The sequence below is a fragment of the Struthio camelus genome, chromosome 3 (genome assembly GCF_040807025.1).
Source record: "Struthio camelus isolate bStrCam1 chromosome 3, bStrCam1.hap1, whole genome shotgun sequence".
NCBI lineage: Eukaryota > Metazoa > Chordata > Aves > Struthioniformes > Struthionidae > Struthio > Struthio camelus.
This window is the reverse complement of record NC_090944.1, coordinates 53,546,747-53,565,625: the sequence shown is the minus strand read 5'-3', so window position 1 is coordinate 53,565,625 and position 18,879 is coordinate 53,546,747. Positions and strand designations below refer to the sequence as shown.

General features: G+C 38.7%; 1 protein-coding gene across 7 annotated transcripts in view; it reads left to right on the top strand.

The window, feature by feature from the left end:
* MMS22L (MMS22 like, DNA repair protein) overlaps positions 1-18,799 on the top strand; it is a 103,961-nt gene extending 85,162 nt beyond the window's left edge. For 5 of the 7 annotated variants that reach the window (XM_068937851.1, XM_068937847.1, XM_068937853.1 and 2 more), the window contains 5 exons: positions 7,503-7,714; positions 11,780-11,946; positions 13,376-13,472; positions 14,408-14,575; positions 16,753-18,791. In XM_068937851.1, coding sequence (XP_068793952.1) covers positions 7,503-7,714; positions 11,780-11,946; positions 13,376-13,472; positions 14,408-14,575; positions 16,753-16,834 — 726 coding nt within the window. In that variant the 3' untranslated portion in view covers positions 16,835-18,791. Of the gene's footprint in view, positions 1-7,502; positions 7,715-11,779; positions 11,947-13,375; positions 13,473-14,407; positions 14,576-16,752 lie in introns of all 7 variants that reach the window. The other 2 variants (XM_068937850.1, XM_068937852.1) reach the window with 2 other exon arrangements.
* The last annotated feature ends 80 nt before the right edge of the window (positions 18,800-18,879 follow it).

The following is an 18,879-nucleotide window of genomic DNA, read 5'->3' as shown; positions in this document are numbered from 1 at the left end:
TCACAGGACAGCTTCTGGGTTCCTTTGAGATTGAATGGGTTCTAGGCATTATCTTTAACTTCTGAGGTTGTTGTTTAACAGTTGACTTAAGCCAGTGAAATTGTTAGCTGCCAGTGAAAAGGTGTTAATTCCTTCTCTTTCACCCCTATGTGTGATTTAATGATTTAAGGATTTTTAATGATTTTGTGAATATGGGATGACTCAAATTTGTGAGCTGATTCAACTGACAGCTAGCAAAAAAAAATCAGGCAGATGAGAAAAGTGATATAACAGTGTATGTGACGAGGAAAGGATTTAGCCGTGGTGGGGAAGATAGATAGACTGAGTCTTCTAGGAATAATCTCACCTTGATTAATTTAAGCTGCTGGTGAAATACATGATCAGATTCTGTCCTTGGGAGATGGCTCTCTGTCTGGTGCCCATTCATCAGGGTGGAACAGCAGTGTTTTAGTGCAGGATCTCTGCTTTGCCTTAGTGTCAGACAAGCGTTGTCCCATAGATCTGTCCCTGCTAATACTCTAATTTACAACTTAATTCTTTGGAGATTACATGAAAATAGAAAATAGGAATTTAGAAAACCAAATGTAGGGTGTCCAACCTTCTGAAAAGTTCCAGCCTCCATCTCAGTCTTCTCTTGCTTGTCCTGGTTGTCACTCTCCAGCTCCTCAGCATGGGCTCCTTTGTCCAGAAAAACTCCTCAGATCTCAGAAAACATGTTAGTTTGCATACATGCAAAACTTACCGCTTTCCTAAGTTTTCAAGAGCCAGTCTTAATGTGATTTCTTTGATCCTTCTCTCTGGGTTTGTCTCCACTGCTTCTGATTTGAGACGGATTCGAAATCCGTTCTCGTAGCAGGTAATCACTTTTATATGTTCATTGATGCAGCAATTTCATAAAGTCCTATAGAATTCCTAAACTGTATAGAAAGCAATTCCCCAGACTGCCTCATTCTCTGTATAATGGTAATGCAATTGGCTAAACAACTTCCTTAGAAACAGAGAGAGTAGTGCCGTCATGCTGTACTAGAGAAGTCATTGCTGTTGCTCGTCACCCTGTAATGGCAGAGGCCAATTTATCTTTTTTAGGACAACCTACGAAGCTCCTTCTTCTTTCCTCACAGTATAGCTAGGAATGGTTATTATTATCTTCATAATGCATCAAAACTGATGACTGAATCCCTCCTCCATCTGCCTAGCCCCTACCCCCACCTCCCAAAACATACAGGTTTATTTTTAAGAGATGACATTAACAAGCATTAGGTAATTTTACACCGGCAAAAATAATAGTTGAATGCACTGTTTAAGAACAATGTTAAGGCTAGACATTGCATTTCTCTCTTTTTAGTTTAGACTGGCTGTGTTTAGTTTGTTTTGTCTGCATTAACTGTATACATAAATGGGAGCTATAGGGCTGTGCCTTTTGATATTTTTTGGGCAGCTGATCTGTTCACTTTTGACTTATCTAAACTCAGTCATTCAGGCAGCCTTATCAAGATTAGCTCTAGCATTGCTTTGCAGCTTTAAAACTGATGCTTTTTCTTGTCCAAGGGTTGCTATATGGTTATTCCTTTTACTGCGCACCATCTGTTTTGATAATAGTTGTTTACTTAGGAAAGACTTTGTTGGGATATAATATCATAGTTGTCTTCAGAGCTGTTTGAGTGACAGACATTAGAAGGTAAAGCATGGAGAACATGAGTGAACAGCTACGTTAAAGTTTTATGGGCTTTTTTTGTTATGAGGTAAGGACATGTAAAATTTAACATATATTTTGCTGTTGCAAAAAATTGAGTTGATTTTTGTATTAGTGGATTGCTGAAGTCTTCTACAGAGATTCAGAACAGTTTAGATTTCTTAAAGAACGATTTGGAGGATTCCTAGTGTATGTTTACCAGTAATATGGGAAAGAACTGAAGCACTGTGCAGAACTGATTTCAGAGAAGATGTAGTAGTTTGAAAATATCTTGCAGAATACAGTGTAGGTGCATGGAATAAGCATAATGTGCATAATGATGGGAAAGATAAGATACCCTGCTTGATTTGTGAGTGTTAGTCCTGTCCAAATACAGAAGATGGTTGATTCCTGTCTAAATACAGGACAGCAATGAAAGAGCTTGCTTCTAAGCAATGCTTGGCACATACATTTTCCAGTGACTTTAATGGGGCTGTGCAGGCTCAGCATTTGTCAGAGATCAGACCTTAAAAGCCCTCTTGTGAGCCGCATCTGTGGTCTGGTATTTGAGCAAGCTTATTAATACATTTTGTGAATTATAGTATGTGTTTAATAGGAATTGTACAACATTAATTGGTGAACAGCAAATTTATTCCAACAGCAGGACTGATATTATAAGTCATCATTAGGTAGCTTGGCATTTCTGCAGTGAATAGTTCCAGTAATCCATACTAATCGGTTCTTCGCTCACCACAGGTGATTTGCAGATATATGAATAAATCAGAAGAAAGAGGCAGCTCTGGCCACAAAAGGTTCCTGCAGTGAACACACACAGGAATCAGTTGTCTTTCTGCTAAAATGAGGAGCAGATGTTGCCATGCCTCTGTGCTCCCCTTAAAATTTCCTTGCCTTTTTTTCATCTTTTTCCTCAGAAGAGAACTAAAGAACACAGTTAAGAAAATAATGCAGCTCTGTCTACTCTTTAATGTCCATCTACTTTGTAGAGATTGTTCTCAGGGTCTGATGTGATTGACTTCAGACCTCTGGTCCAGAACTGCAGTCCAGTATCATGCAGTTTTTTTTCCTCTGTCACATGAACAGTAGCTTCCTTCGTCTTTGTTAATTACTGATAGGATTTAAAAGAAAGTACCATGTAATTTCCTTGTTATAACATCATTGGCCAGTACTGCCTAGCATATTTTCCATTCTACTCAGAAGTTCCCAGCTTCATGTAATGCCCGTACTTCATCCTTTTTGTGACTTGGGATACGGTATTGTCAGACCTCATGGAGGTCTGTTGCTCTCTACACTTTGTAAGAAAAAGAATCGCAAAATAACAGAGCAGTTGAGGTTGGAAGGAACCTCTGGAGATCATCTAGTCCAACCTCCCTGCTCAAGCAGCGTCACTGAGAGCAAGCTGCCCAGGACCCTATCCAAATGGCTTTTGAATATCTCCAAGCCTCTCTGGGAAATCTGTTCCAATGGTCAGTCACTCTTGCAGTAAAAAAGTTGTTCCTTATGTTCTGACAGAGCTGCCTGTGTTTCGGTTTGTGCCCATTGCCTCTCGTCCTGTCACTGGGCGCCACTGAAAAGAGTCTAGCCCCATCCTCTTTACCTCCCTTCAGATAATTACGCACATTAATAAGATTCCCCCTTTAGTCTTCTCTTCTCCAGACTGAATAGTCCCAGCTCCCTCAGCCTTTCCTCATAGGAGAGATGCTCCAGTCCCTTCATCATCTTAGTGGCCCTTCACTGGACTCGTTCCAGGAACTCCATGACTCTCTTGTGCTGGGGAGCCCAGCACTGGACACAGTACTCCAGGTGGGGGCTCACCAGGGCTGAGCAGAGGGGCAGGATCACCTCCCTCGACCTGCTGGCAACACTCTGCCTAGTGCACCCCAGGAGACCGTTGGTCTTCTTGGCCACAAGGGCGCATTGCTGCCTCATGCTCAACTTGTTGTCCACCAGCACTCCCAGGTCCTTCTCTGCAGAGCTGCTCTCCAGCAGGTCAGTGCCCAGCCGGGACTGGTGCCTGGGGTTCTTCCTCCCCAGGGGCAGGACCCTGCGCTTGCCTGTGATTGAACTGCAGGAGGTTCCTCTCTGCCCAGCTCTCCAGCCTGTCCAGGTCCCTCTGAATGGCAGCACAGCCCTCTGGTGTGTCAGCCACTCCTCCGAGTTTAGGATCATCAGCAGACATGCTGAGGGTGCACTGTGTCCCATCACCAGGTCATGAATGAATAAGCTGAACAGGATTGAACCCTGTATTGACCCCTGGGGGACACCATTAGTTACTGGCCTCCAACTGGATTCTGCACTGCTGACCACAACCCTCTGAGCTCTGCCGTCCAGCCAGTTCTCAATCCACCCACTATCTGCTCGTCTAGGCCATACTTTCTCACCTTGCCTGTGAGGATGTGATGGGAGACAGTGTCAAAAGCCTTGCTGAAGTCCAGGTAGACACATCCACTGCTGTCCCCTCATTGACCTAACCAATCATTGCATCATAGAAGGCTATCAGGTTGGCTAAGCATAATTTCCCCTTTGGTGAATCCATGCTGACTGCTGCTGATCACCTTCTTGACCTTCATGTGCTTGAAAGTGGTGTCCAGGATTAGATGCTCCATCGCCTTTCTAGGGATTGTGGTGAAGCTGACTGGCCTGTAGTTCCCAGGGTCCTCCTTCTTGCCCTGTTTGAAGATTGGAGTGACAAAGAATTCCAAAGGATCCTTCCAAAGGAAGGATTCGAAAATAAAGAACCCAGTGTTGAGCTAAAGCCAGAGGGCCTTCATTCCCAAAACAGAAACCCAAAGTCGTTTCTGGAAACTTTTAGGGAGCAGTAGAATCATCAGGATTTAAAGGTCTGATGAATTCTTCCCTGAAGAGCTTTGATGCTGTAGACATGCCCTACGTGTGTAAGGACTGATCCATGTATTTCCTACTATAAACAAGAGAAGGTGTTTTGTTTTGGTGGGGGTTCTTTGTCTCCCCACAAAATGGAAGGTGATTTTTCTCACTGTTTTCAGTTAGAGGAGAGGATTTGTGTCTCGGAATCCTTTGGTGCTGAAACTGTAACTTCCAATCTGAAGTAGGTTCTTATTAAACAGAGATTTTGATATTGCTGTGTGATTTTAAAAAATCATGCCTCTTTTAAGAGGCAGCATCTCAGCCTGACCCATCAAAAAAGAAACTAAAATCCTTTCTAAAGAAAACATTAGGTTACAGAACAAAGGGTTTTTCAGTGTTTATAAATGCATCTTTAGTTAACAGCTTTCCTTACTGGGTTTCTAGAGAACTCTATCCTCATTAGATAACCAAAGAAAAAAAAAAAGATAGTAACCTCTGACCTTGTTTTTCTTTTAACCAACAAGATATTTTTCAGAAATGTTCTTTTCAGGGTGGTATTTTTTAATTTAATTCTTTCCTTCTTTTTCAGATTACTTCTCTCTCTCCTCGTCCCACATCCCAAAAAAATCAGTTTACTTCAACTCAGAAATGAAAATGCTTGCATGAAAGATCATGCTAACGTTGTTCTGTCAAATGAAACTATTACAAGAGCTGCAAAAATTAGGCATTGTTCCTTCAGAGATCTAAATTTTAATATTCCTTGATTTTTCTTCCATTTATCAACTAACTTTAAGATCATTTCTTAAGAAAAGTAACTCGTAGTATTTCATAGTGACCGATTTCTTCCTTTTTTTCTTATATACTACGTTGCATTTGCTGCTCCTCAATTTGAAGAATTCTCTTATTTTAATAATTATAATTATTACTTCTTCACAGATGTTATATTCCGTATGTGTTCTCTACCTGATGTTGTTCTTACCTCTCAGATGAACTGAATGTTATAAGTAGGTATCGTCTGTAAGGTTGCAGTGATCTTCACGTCTCTCAGATCAGATAGTTTAATACACTTTCCTCACAGTTGTTACTAGTGTTGAAACAGTCTAGAGACTTGAGAGCTCCAGCTTTGATTATAGGACTATGGAATATTTTCTCTTTTTATAAGAGCAGTACCACAGAAAGCACAAGCAGCTCTTTTATATCTCCCGCAACATCTCATTGGAAGCATCAAACACTCAAGCTCACAAACTAAATAATGTCATTATTACAGTCTCTCTGAGTCTTGCATTTGTCATACCATGTTTTTAGGAATTCTGATATAGTAGCAACTGCCTTTTAGTACAAAATTTTGCTTATGTAAGCAAATGGCTGGGAGAACCTGAACTGATCATTAAAGCCCAAGTTTTGTTTCAGTAAGTGTAGCTTTTATCATTGGGACTTACCTAAATTTCCAAGGAGCTCTAGAGGCATGCGAACTTCTGCCCTAACCAAAGATGTCTGTGTTAAGGAGGGCTTCTGTGGCAGTGTGTTTCTCATCCAAGACAGCTTCCTACAGGAAGCCTTCAGGCGGATCTGTAAGCACTTTATTTCTTAAATCTCATTTTCCTCTATTTATTTACTATGGAACCAAAAATGGGAACTGTCCATTTCAAGAAAGTGCCAAGAAGACTCTTAGCTGTGGTCTCAACCTGCTTTTTTCCTAAAAGAATTCTTCTTTCATGTTCACATGGGCAGGTAAAGACAGAATCTTTATGGGAAGGAGCTCCTGTAAGAGCAAGAGCAATACTCCTATGTCAGTAGCCTGGGAAGAAAAGGAGCTTTCATGTGTTTCTACATTTTATACCTTAGAGTCCTGAACTATTCATTCATATATTAGGGGCCTTAGCTTACCTTACCATCACTATTTAAGCAAGTATTCCTTCTACCAAAATTAGACTCTGGCAAACATACGGATTGCAATACTAACTGAAATTTAAGTTTTTTTTTTTTTTTAAAGAAATCAAGTACTGTTGAAGTTCCTGTCTAGTGACCTCTATGCTTATCCACTTTTTTTTAACCTCATTATTCCTGCTGGGTAAAGTTGTTATGAAGACTGTGAACTCTGAAGAGACTTGTATTTGTACTGCTTATTGTGACCCTCATGACAGGAGAGAACTGAGGTTTTTTTCAGGTTTTAGTGATTTATTCTTCCTTTCAGTCATCAAAGGAAGGGGAAAGAAACTCTTAACTTTCTCTCACAGAGACTTGTATCAGTAAGAGAAATGGTCTTTTTTCACAGTTGTAACATGTATATGTTGTATAACTGTGGGGCAGTGCTCAGATCGGCACTTTCTGGACATTTTATACTTTCATTATAGATTTTTCTTTGGCATCAATATAGCTTATATTGGATAAGTCACACAGTTTAAGCCTTATTTTAAACAGATTTAAAAAAATCTCTAAATGTCCTTTGATTGGTGTCTAACTTACAAAGACCTGTTTACACCAAGAATGAAATTGTTTGTCAGACCACTCTTCTAAGCACTCATTATTCCACTGTGCCGTTCATACAAAAATATCATGAATTGCTTTACAAACTGATGAGGTGCTCTGTCTCTCCTCATACACCTTGTTTGACTAATATCTTTCTTAGACCACATACAAAGCTGAAAAAGAAAAGAGCTTTTGGACATAGAAGCCTTTCCTCAGGTCTGAAATATCCTGGTTTTATTTTCGATGTGAAGGAGAGCTTGTGTGTCCCAGAGCTCATCTTCCAAGTGTATTAGTTACCTAGTAAAAGATATTTTCTCTTCTTCATAAGCCTTGCCTGACTTTGTCTTTATCCTTAGACCATTGTAGCTGCAGCAAATTACTGATCCTTATTTCTCACGCAGTAGTCATTCTGTGTGCAGCAGTAGTTTACACACAGAGTGTAGCAGTTTCTAGGATGTATGCAGTCTAGTATTGTTAAAGATTTATTCCGTTTTTCTTTTTGAATTTTATTTTACAGGGCTTGTCCTTTATATGTTGTCAGCCCCAAACTCAGGGGGCCTATTTGAATCAACTGCTTGGGAACATTATTCAACAGTATTTTGGACGATTTCTCCCTTCTTCACCAACTGTGCCAGGAGCTGGATTGCATCCCATGGCTCAAGCCTTATGCAGTTCCATTACAGTCCCCCAGATGCTCCGTCTACGGAAGACCACTCTGCATGTCATAAAGTAAGGCCCAGTGAAGGAAAAAGCATCATTTATTCAGATTTCACAAATAGCTAATGAGAAGGGAAGTGCCACTGTTTACTTCTCAGTAGCAAGCAGAGTCTGAACTCAGCTATACAAAAGTGTAATCAAAGACAGTCCGTGTTGTGACAAGCTCTCAGTCTACTTTGGTTCAAGATGTAACAATTAAAAATAGTAGAAGTGACAGAATGCAGTCTGAGAGCAAAGGAAATCATGACAACAGTAATGAGAACACAGCTTAGTTAGATCAGTTAAACGCACATTTTTCCAGTTATACGTGACTTTTATTTTTACTTTTTTAGTGAGTAAGCAGGAGATGAATGAAAGTGGGTAGGACTGTCTTTCTTAAAATAACTTGTTTTATAAAAATTAAATATTTGTTTATTTCATTTTCCTGTAATAGGGTTTTCAAATCAGGTGAAAGATAAAACTTCCGGTAGTTCTATTTTTGTTATGCTACTTCTAGAATTTGACAGCTGGAAAACATTACAAAGAGAAGAATAGCAAATTGCAGCCCGATAAGGCTGTGGCTTATGGACTGGCAAGCTAAAGAGCAAGGAGAAGGCAAGCAAGACCATAGCTTACTCACTGAATATTGAACCCTTTCCAGTTCTATTAATAAACACCTGTGCATCAGTTTGACTTGGATAAAATACTCTGGAAGAGTCTAGGAGTCTCTAGGCTTGTGTCCTTGAGAGGTCAAGCTCTGTAAGTCTACACACTTGTATGTCGACAAACCTGTTCAGGACCCAGGGTGATTTACATGCCTGTGTGCCTAAATCCATGAAACCACATTGGGTGTACCTACATTTGACTCCCCTGTGTTCCCACTTCCAGCGTTAGCATTAATTCTGTTAAGCGATATTCATCCTGTAGTGAATACAAACCCATAAGGAATTTTTTTTCTTGCATTAAGCAGTAGAGAGGGAGACTTGGGTTCTGTTTTGGCCCCTGTTACCTGCAGGTAAGTGGATTCACTTTGATTTTTGTCCATGAGTACAAATTATTATATACAGTATAATATATAAATATTATTATTATTAACAGTAGGTGTTACTGAGGTTAGTTTCTATTTATAGTAGGTTAGTCTGGTAACACTGACTATTATTAAAAGTATTTCCATCATCATATCTTGAAAGAAGTACTTAAAACTGTACTGCTGTTCAACTGTTCAGACCTGGATTTTTCAAAACTAACCTGGCATTTACATGTATTTTGTGGAAAAAATAAATTCTAACCCTTTCCAAGGGTTATGAAAAACATGCTATTTTGCCCGTGCAAAAAAATACACATGGAACACTTCCTTTGATCGTTACAGCTTCCCATGCTTCAGAACAGGCACTTTAAAATTGTTACACAGTTAGCTTGAGTCTTCCACATTTCATCAAGTTTATTTCAGCTGTCCATTTCTCATCTTAAAAATCTGACTTTGTGAGCAGCTGTTATTTGCCAGGACTTGTCAGTAATTCCTGGATATTCCTTCTCCTAGCTTTGGGATCCCTGCACAGAGCAATTGCACCCAGGGCTGATACAGGCCAGGCTGAGCCTAGGACTTGGAACCAGAAGCCAGAATCTTTTCCTCTTTGTTTTCTTTTTATTGTGAATTTTAACATTGCGAAAACCTGATGTAAGCACTAAGAGGATAAGGTATAGAGGGTGGCTTTGAGCACTGAAATGGGATAAGAGGTCCTGAGGACTTCCTGGCTTGGAAGATTGGGGAGGGCATACTGGAATTGTTCATTAGGCAGCAGAAAGAGCCTGCAATTCACTGAGCAGGGAGACAAGAAAGGATAATGTATATAGACTGGCAAAGCATAATTGAGGAGTTCCCAAGTGAACAGAGATCAGATGAGGGAGACTGGAATGAGAGCCATAGAGGATGGAGGTCCTAGACAGTGAGAAAAAGTATTGCATGTGGCCAAATGGAAAGCAAGTATTTTTCCAGAAAAGATACCCTCAGATATATGGTATCATATATTTGCATCTCAGGCTGTACCCTCAGGTTGTAGTGTTTGCACTTGCCACAGCCACCTGTGCGTGGGAGGCCCAGAGGTAGACTCTTGCATGTGTCAGGCTATGCGGAGATGTGCTACCCAGGGAAATTGGAAATTTGTGGTATGGGAAGAGGAAGAAGTAGAGGCACGAGAGACTGAAGTTATCAACTGTACTGTCGCTACTCACTCCCCTACCAACAGTGACTGTAAATGTTGGGTCCTTTCTGCTGAAAGGCTGAAGCTCGTTGTTTTATGTACCCTGGAAAATGGAGCAGTATGGACTTTTTTTGTCCGTGTTAGGAGGGAAGTTAAACCCCCTCAAATACAAGGCAATTACTTATATTCAAGGTAGTTATATTTTAATCTGTTAAAGAGTGTGCATGCCTGTTGACTAAACCGAATTCAAGGTTGATCTTGCATTCAGGTAAATATAACAGGCACTCCTGTAGGTAAAGCCTGTCTTATCACATGTTAAGGAAGTGAATTAAGATTTCACAGGCAGCCTTAGTTCTGACATTTCTTAACTTATGAATACTCTAATTTTGTCATCTTAATAGAGTTATTTGTGAATGTGTGCATGCATGTGTGAATTTTAAGATTGATAGTGGAAAGAAAGTTCTGAAAGTGTAACGGCAGTTGGTGACTTGTAAGACATGAAATGTTATTTAGTGATCTGGGAAGAATAACTTAGAACTGAACAGCAGTCACTCAGTTACAGCTTGTTGGGTGGTCGGGAGGCAGTCGCTAGGTCCATACATTAATGCATACAGAGTTTACTAGTCCTTTTGCCATTAGAAAGCTGGTGAATTCTTGTTGCTGCACAGGGAAAATTGAACCACATGAGCAAAGGTGTATTATCCAGATCAGATAATCATTTTAGTGGATGAGAGCCAAAAAGAATAAGTGTTAGATTGTCGTAGTCAATTCACGGATTTCAGAAATGCTCATATTTCAGAAATGCTAATATTAAAGTTAGTAAGACTACAATATGTGAAGAATATAGGAGGAAAGTGTTACGACTGTTATTTGCTGTATACTAGTGCTCTAAAACCATGCTATCAAATATTCAGATCTCTGAAAATCAGGTTTCATTTGAAAGTGTAAATCAAGTTGTGTAAGCATGCTTCATTGTTTTAGGACTTTAAGAAGGATAGTAGTTTTTAACTGATGTATGCCTTGCTTGGGTAGCTGATTTTAAATATCTGAAGAGTTACTTTGAAGGTTCTGGAAATTCTCTTATTAACCGATAAATAGATACAGTATTCTTTTAACCTGTGCTCTCTTCTCCTGAATGCTTAAATTTAGAAGTCATTGTCTTCAGATTTCTGTAAAGTCACTTGTTATTTCAAATCACCAGCAGTTCAGATTCTTGCATCCTTTTGTGAAAAATAACAATTCAAGACATTAAAACTGGAACACTCAAAATGTGTGTGTTGTCAAAATCTGTTCCTGTTGCAGGATGACAGCTTACCCTTTATCTTTGTGACAAGTTTTATGGTGGAGAAGGTTGTGTTAGCTCTGACAGAGCAAAAGCAGAGATTGTCTGTCCCATTACAATATAATGTTGACAAAAGTTGAAATAAGAGTAACAGTATATTCCTTGAAATAAAAAAAATAGCAGAATTGTTAACACAGTTGGGATGTTAGTTGACAAATCATGTAAAGGTAAATAAATTAACTGAATAAAAGTTGTATTTTGGGTGTTGTTTTCAGGGGCTTAGAATCTACACTCCTCTTTTTATTCCATTATTTTATTCAGCTTTCTTTGTATTTTAACTTTTCTAGTCACATTTGGCCTTTTAACTATGATAGCTGCTATTTCTCACTTCCCTCTGAATAGAAGAGTTAGAAGGCATCACTGTCCTCTGATAAATTAGGAATCATTTCTAAGACTAAGACAAACAGAAGCTGTTAGTTGCACCAAGATAAAGATAGAAATCTATTTAATAGCCGTCCTGCTGAAATACCACAATGTTATTTTAAAGTATATGGTGCTTGCACTGAATAGAAAAATAAATTATGGACTATGTTTTGGTTTGCTTTGTCTTCCCAGTGAAAACTACCTGCAGTTCAAAGGTAATGCTCCACCTCCTCGCTTGGCCTCGGTTCTTGCTTTCATTCTCGAAGTTCTTCAGAGAACCCAGAGCACTGAATTCTGTGACATTGACTTGGTTCTCCCAGCTGTGTTGAAATGCATGGTATTGGTTAACGAACTGCAAGGTGAGCTGCTTGTTTGCTTTAAATACAGCGTAAGATTATACACTACTGAGTATTATTCATCCAGATACTTAGGTTTTATGTGGTTTTTAGATGAGGTGAAGGAGATATAGTGGCCAGATAAACTGAAGGAGCTTTACCAGTTGAATGAGTGGTCCGGGGCTTCTGTCTGTAAAAGGCAGAGTTGTTCTGCTTTGCTTTTCTCTTGAACTCAAGTGCCACTCTCTGGTCAAAGAAAGATCAACCTTGTCAAGACTCCAAAGAGCATTTCCTTTCTCCCTACCTTCCCCAACTCATTTCTCCTGCAATCGATAACTGTGGAAGCTCTCTTGCACCTAAAGCTTTGAGACCAAATAGGTCTAGCATTTTTTCTCCCCACAAAGACATTATAAATGGATTAAAAGTAACGTGTTGCTTTCTGAAGGCATCTTTGAGCCTTTTCTTTTCCTTTAGCATGTCCTGTTTGATACTGATAAGCACCTCTTTATTTTATTTTTCATTTCTTAAAAAGTGAAGTACTCTGTTCACCCCCACCTTCGTGCAGTGAATTAGCATGTGTATGTGTACTCACAATTCCACTGCTTGCTGCCTGTGGCAGCATTAGGCGAAGTGGGAATTCACCTGTGACTTCTCCTGGGAATTTTAGGTATTAGGGTAATTTTTAATTCTGGTCTGTAGAAGTTTCAAGGACAAAATATGTTTAGGAGATTAACTGAATTAGCACACACCCTTTCTTCCCCCTTCTGCCATATCCGTATCTGTCTAAAGCTGAAAGTATCTGCTTTGCAGTATGTTGCAGAGTAGAATAAGCTGTATGTCTTGGGCTGCTGTAGCCACCAGCTCACTTCCTGCCTAGACAGGGCTGCGCACGCCGGTAGAAGAGTCATTGCAGCCCACTTCCAAACTTATAAAGGAAGAGCTCTATCTGGCAACTGGAGTATTTTCTGGAATAAATTAAGTGGAAGAAAATAGTGTTATAGAAAGAAGATAAGGAGGAATTCGGAGTAATACTCTCCCAATGAAACTAAGGAGTAGATTTATATACCTTTGGGCAGGATATAATGTCCAGACTGCTTTTCTTTAATTCAAATAGGAATGATTTAAAGAATACAAACAAAACCTAAATTTAAATAAAATCTCTATTCCCATTGAGTGTGTATCTCTTTGCTTTGACTTAAAGAGAGAGTACTGTACTTAAAATCTGTGTGTCTAAAGGATAATGGTGGTGAAATAAGACTTCTTTTGCATAAATCTGTGATTCATTCTGTTCTTTATAGCCAATCTTACTAACTGCTTTCGCAGTCATTTTACTTGCATCAAAGTAAGATTAAACCATTTTTCCTCCTTTAAAAAACTGTAGTCTTCATAGAAGACATTCTCCAGATGGTCAGTTCAAGAGCTCTGTGTGAATCTTGTGATTTTTCTCTTACAGTTAAAAAAATATCTACAGACATTCTACAATACATGGTAGAAGGCTGCCAAGCAGGGTCAGGAGGAGAACATGCCACCCAGCTGACTTCTGTATTTAGGTAACCAGAAAATATGCCAATTGGCAGTGAAACTATTGCAAGCCAATTGACAGCAAACATGTTTTTTTCAATTAACTAATTATCCTTAACATACTGCATTGTCACTTGTTGATAGTACTTAAATTATTGTACTTCTGGCACTGGTTTTAAACATGGCTTGGCCGAAAAAGCCAGAGCGAAAAGATACAAGCAGGAAACATAACTGTTTTCTCATGGATTAGGTACTGTTTTGAAGGGCCAATAAGAGAAGGGTATATTGCCACTGCAGTGGGAAAAATCCCTCGTGAATGGTGATGCTCAGTCTTAGGTGCCGTGAAGAACGAAGGTGCCTGCCTAATTAGAAGTGCATAGTAGCAGATATCAAACGCTCATATAAAAAGCTTTGCTTTTATTTATTTTTTGTTTTGGTTTGATTTCTGTGACAAATAGCTAAATTTTTCATAATGCAAATTCTACTTATTCCATACCTCTGCAAAATAATATTCTCCATGAATTCCATTTCTCACGTGGATACAGTAGAAGAGATGCGTGAGCTAAGGACCCCAAGGCATTTTGCAGACATAAGCACTGGGCCTCTGTTGGGTCATGTCTAACTGAGAACTCAAGAGACTTGCTGAAATCAGCGTGGACATTTGTGGGACTGCCAGTTGCCTTGTACAGGATACATTAATTTCATGGGACAGTTTATACCTCGGTTAGCATGGTCTTACTTCCAATTCAACTACAATCTGTGAACTTGGAAATAAACATGTGTTTTTTTGCAGCGTTACCTGCAAAAATTTAGAGAAAGTAAAGTATTCCAAATAGAGTATTTCAGTGTAAAAATATGAAAACTTCACGATCCAGATTGCTTGTTCTGATTGGACTCTTGTTTTTTGGCATGTTCTCTGTATTTTGTTTTGACCTTGCATTCTATGCCTCTGTGTCCCCCTCAGGCAGTTTATCCAGGACTATACAGCTGTGTATGATCATCGAGTTTTCAGCATACTAGAAACAGTAGCAGTCTTGGATCAGACATTAGTTACCTGCCTGATTCCCACAATCACACAGTCTCTGAAGGATTCAGAGCACAAGCAAGGTCTTGGAAGGAATACTGCACAGAGGTTTGATTTTTTTTTTTTTTAATTTAATATTACTTTTTGACAATGAACAGTGGAGGTTTATTCTTTTGAAAGAAAGCAACGTTAGACAGCAGCACAGATACTCAAAAATGAGTGTGTTCAGCCAGAAATCTACTTTCTCTTATGACTTTCATGATTTTAGGCCATCCATATTTGCTAAATATTTTCACAGACATTTTGACACTGAGTCTACATACCCAAAAAAAAATTTACGCAAAGCCAGATTGCCTCTGTCCACTACACTGTGTGTTCTAAAATACAGAATAAAAAAGAATTCCTGCCCTAGAGAATTTGTCTCTTTGTCTGCAAGTCCCTGCTTTAGAGGATACAGATTACATGTAAAATTGCAGTATAATCAGATATAACCTGAGATGCTTGGAAAAGAAATATTCATGGCTTAATTTTTTACTTACAAGAGGTCTCTTGTAATATAAGCTTACAAGAGTGCTTGATGTTCAGAAAAGGCTGGTCTCCTGCCTCTGATAGGCACAGCAAAATCACACTTCTTCCCGTTTGCCCTTCAGAGAATTTGGGACAGAAATATTTGATTTGTGAATTCCATCTAGCCTTGGGAAGAAATGGCACTTGCGGTGAGCAGCTCAGCACAGATGGTGGCATCTCTGGGTGCAGATGCAGTAGTGAACTTTCTGCACCTGTATAAATGCTGTTAAGAAAATCCAGGAAGCTGTGGACAGTGGGGCCCCTAAAGTGAAAGAGGTCTTTCTGTTAATTCTGCTAACTGGAAGACTGGCACTTGACCGCCTTGTGGCTGTAGGCCAGGGGCTGGCCTAAGTGACTACATAAATGCACACACTGGGGCTCGTCAAAGGATGGGATCCTGGTCCGCACCACAGCCTTAAGAAGCTTTGCCATAAACATCAGCAAGGCCTGGGTTAGAAAAAGATAGAGTTGTGCAAGAGTATAACTCATGGGTTTTTAAAGGGTGTTCAAGGAGTATTAATTTTCCATTAAATGGGAAAAATAATTCATTTATTAATAATTACAAATGAAATTTGTGATTTCATAATTATTTCATATATTATTTGCTTTTTATTACCCTCCACCAAAAAATAGTTTGTTTTATTTATAGGATTTCACACTACGTCAGACAAGGGCAGGATTTTCATACTACCTGCTTTTGTCCTTTTGGTAATGTAGTTCATAGCCGACTTTCATATATTAGGTTCGTACTGCCAATAAGGCAAAGTTCATCCCTTTACCTACAAAACACGGGGAAAAAAAAGGTTGTTTGAAGTTCCTGAAATATATGCTTGGGAATTAAAACACAGCCAAGTCTCTTCTAGTTGTATCCCTTAACATATACATTATCAAATCTGTTCTTGATGTTCTGTATTAATAATTTGTATTTAGACTGTGCTCCCTTACCCAGCAGTCTGAGGTATTCCATGAACATTTCAGTGTAAGCACACTAATAACTGATTTTCTCTTTTCAGTCCTGGCCATTATAACATTATATTAACATATGCTGTGGAATTACTGTAGACATGAAAGTCAAAACCTGTGTATATAAGAGAAACAAAGGGCAGAAATTTAATTAGATGCTTATAGCAGCAATGCCCAGTGTTATTGTTGCCAGGAGCTAGTATGAAAACTTCAGGAAATGCTTATCTTCCATTTTGTTTGCTCAAGTTAATATTTTATGAAAAAGAATTTACTGCAATGTCAGAGGCAGTACTTTAGCAATAATGATATAGTCTAGGTTGGAGAGTATTGCAGCAAACTATAGGTGAAAAACCTCACCAACACATATGCGCTCTGCTGGAACATCGAGTTGAGTGACAGCCCCCTTCTGAATTCCAGGTTTATTTTAAAACTAATCAGAGCTCTCTGTTGAAGGCGACAGTCTATATCTGTGTCAGTGCCAGTCTGCGTTCTAGTGCCAGGGGTTCCCATCGCTGTACTGTCGCCAGAGTCACAGGGAGATTTCCTATGCAGAAATCAAAGAGATAGTGAATGTGATGAAGTCTGAATGCAGATCTCCTCTGAGCCTTGATAACTGCATGTTTTAAAATAAAAAATTTCTCTTTCATACGTTCTGGTTTAATATCCCAATAGGTAAACAATCTGGGAATTGTGTGCTTTTACTCCAAAGTTGTGTGAGATTAAGTAACATGTTACATTATTTTGTTTTTCAACAGAGAGGCCTATAAAAGACTCTTATCTCACCTCACGGAGGCTGGACAAAATGAAATACAAAAACTGGAAGATGAGACAAATTAGGAGCGTGCTGGCGATTAATCCTCTCCTCTTGAGTGTTTTCACACTGTTAATACCTGAAACAGCACTGCACAACACACTGTCTTTACAATTGCAATACATTGATCAATTTGGGATTTTTTAAACTTTAATATATTAATTTTAATAATTTCTGTGGTATTTGAATATTGTCATGCATATGAAGAGTAACTGTCAAAATATTGTTGAATGACGATTGAAAGACATGGCAGATTTATTACATGTTAAAATGTTTATGTGAGCAGAAGAGCCTGTATTGCAGCATACAAGGTGGAATTTCAAAGGACCAAAGTGATTTCACAAAACTCAATTCACATTTCAACTCACATTTTCAATTCACTTGGCCCTCTTAACAGTGTACTTTTGAAACCTCCTCAGTTCAGCGTGTTCTTAAGAAAATTACAACTCCTTAACTTCTAATTTTAGCAGAGCGAGACACACTGTGATCTCTAGTACTGAACTTGATAAACACGGTGCATTCATGCATTCACCAAGAATTGGAACAGTATGCTAGAGCTATCTTATGTTAAGAGAGGGCTTGTGTATATGTCTGCATAGAATTCATATAGCTGTCCTACCCTCCTCTGGTATCGAAACATTAAAATCTTTCAGATTGCAATGTAAAATCTCTTCTGTTGTCCTTGTGGGTAATGTAAGAAAAGGTAGGTTCAAATTTCTTTTCCTTTTTAACATCACATTTGTAAAAATTAACCCAGAATGTACAGTGATACCATGATATTTTAAAATATTCATGACACTATTAAATATCCATTTGACTTGGACTGTGTGTAAATGGTGGGAGGAGAAAAGAAGAGAGGACAGATGGACTTTAAAAAAAAGTACTCATTGTGGAAATTAATTTAATTTCGTTGTAGGCTAGTAGTTATTTCTCTTTGCCTGGAAAGCTGGATTTTTCAAATATTTTGCTGTATTATGGATTATCTTTTGGGTCTGACCAGGTCTAGCTCTGTAACTTTTTCTGCGTTTTTTTTAAAGTTCCCAGGGGGCTTTCATTAATGCCTATAGAATTCAAATTTTTCACTTCACTCAATGACCTGTATTTCTGCAACTCCTTACTGGACTCTGGGAGTCGTAAGTTTGCTCCTAATGGCAACACTGGTGAACAGGGTGCCTAATTTAAAGTTATTCAGATTTTAACTGTACAGCATTAATGGGAAGGAAAGATTATTTTTCTGTCTAAAAACTCTAGAAAAAAATCCCTAAAATCTTGTTCAGAGCAGCTTCTGTTTCGTTACAGTAATCTTACCAAGTCGAAATAGATAATCTTTTTCCCTAAATCAGCTATCGTTACTTCAGATAATGCAGTAACTAAAAGCCTCTTTAGGCTACTTAATAGCGCAGAACGTGGAGGTTCTTTTCATTATGGAAGTGACTTATTGAACTTGCATTGTAGCTACTTGTAAGCTTCTGTGCCTGGGAGGAGTTTTATTCATCTCAGGAGGATTGTACTTCTAAAAAGCTTTTTTTTTAAAAAGAAAATACGTATCTATGTGTGTCTGTGTGTGTAGGTATGTGTGTGTGTGTGTGTGTGTGTGTGTGTATATAAAATAAAAACCTCTCCAAGTGAGATTAATAGAGATGCCTTCGAAATTTGAGTCTCAGCACACAGTGGATAACAGAACAGATGTCTGACTGTCATATTACTTCCTGAAAGTAAAACCTTTGACTTCTAAAGGATAGAGCAGATAGGTACTGTAACAAATTGTTTAATGATGTGTTTAGTAGATTTTTAAAGACATATTTAATACTGTCTGTAGCGTTTAGAAGTTTCTGAAAATGCAACAGAGCTTTATGCAAATGTGAAACAGCTCTTGGTGCATGAGAAACTAATTTAAACAGTTTGCAAATTATCATTCTTCTCTGTCAAAAAGTTAATGCGAACAGAAATAAAGCATTTTGTATTGTATTCATCAACCACTGCCAAATGGGCAATCTGGTTTGGTCTAATTATTTGGTATGGACATGTGCAGATGTGACTGACAGTTTTGATAATATTAATGAGATGAAGG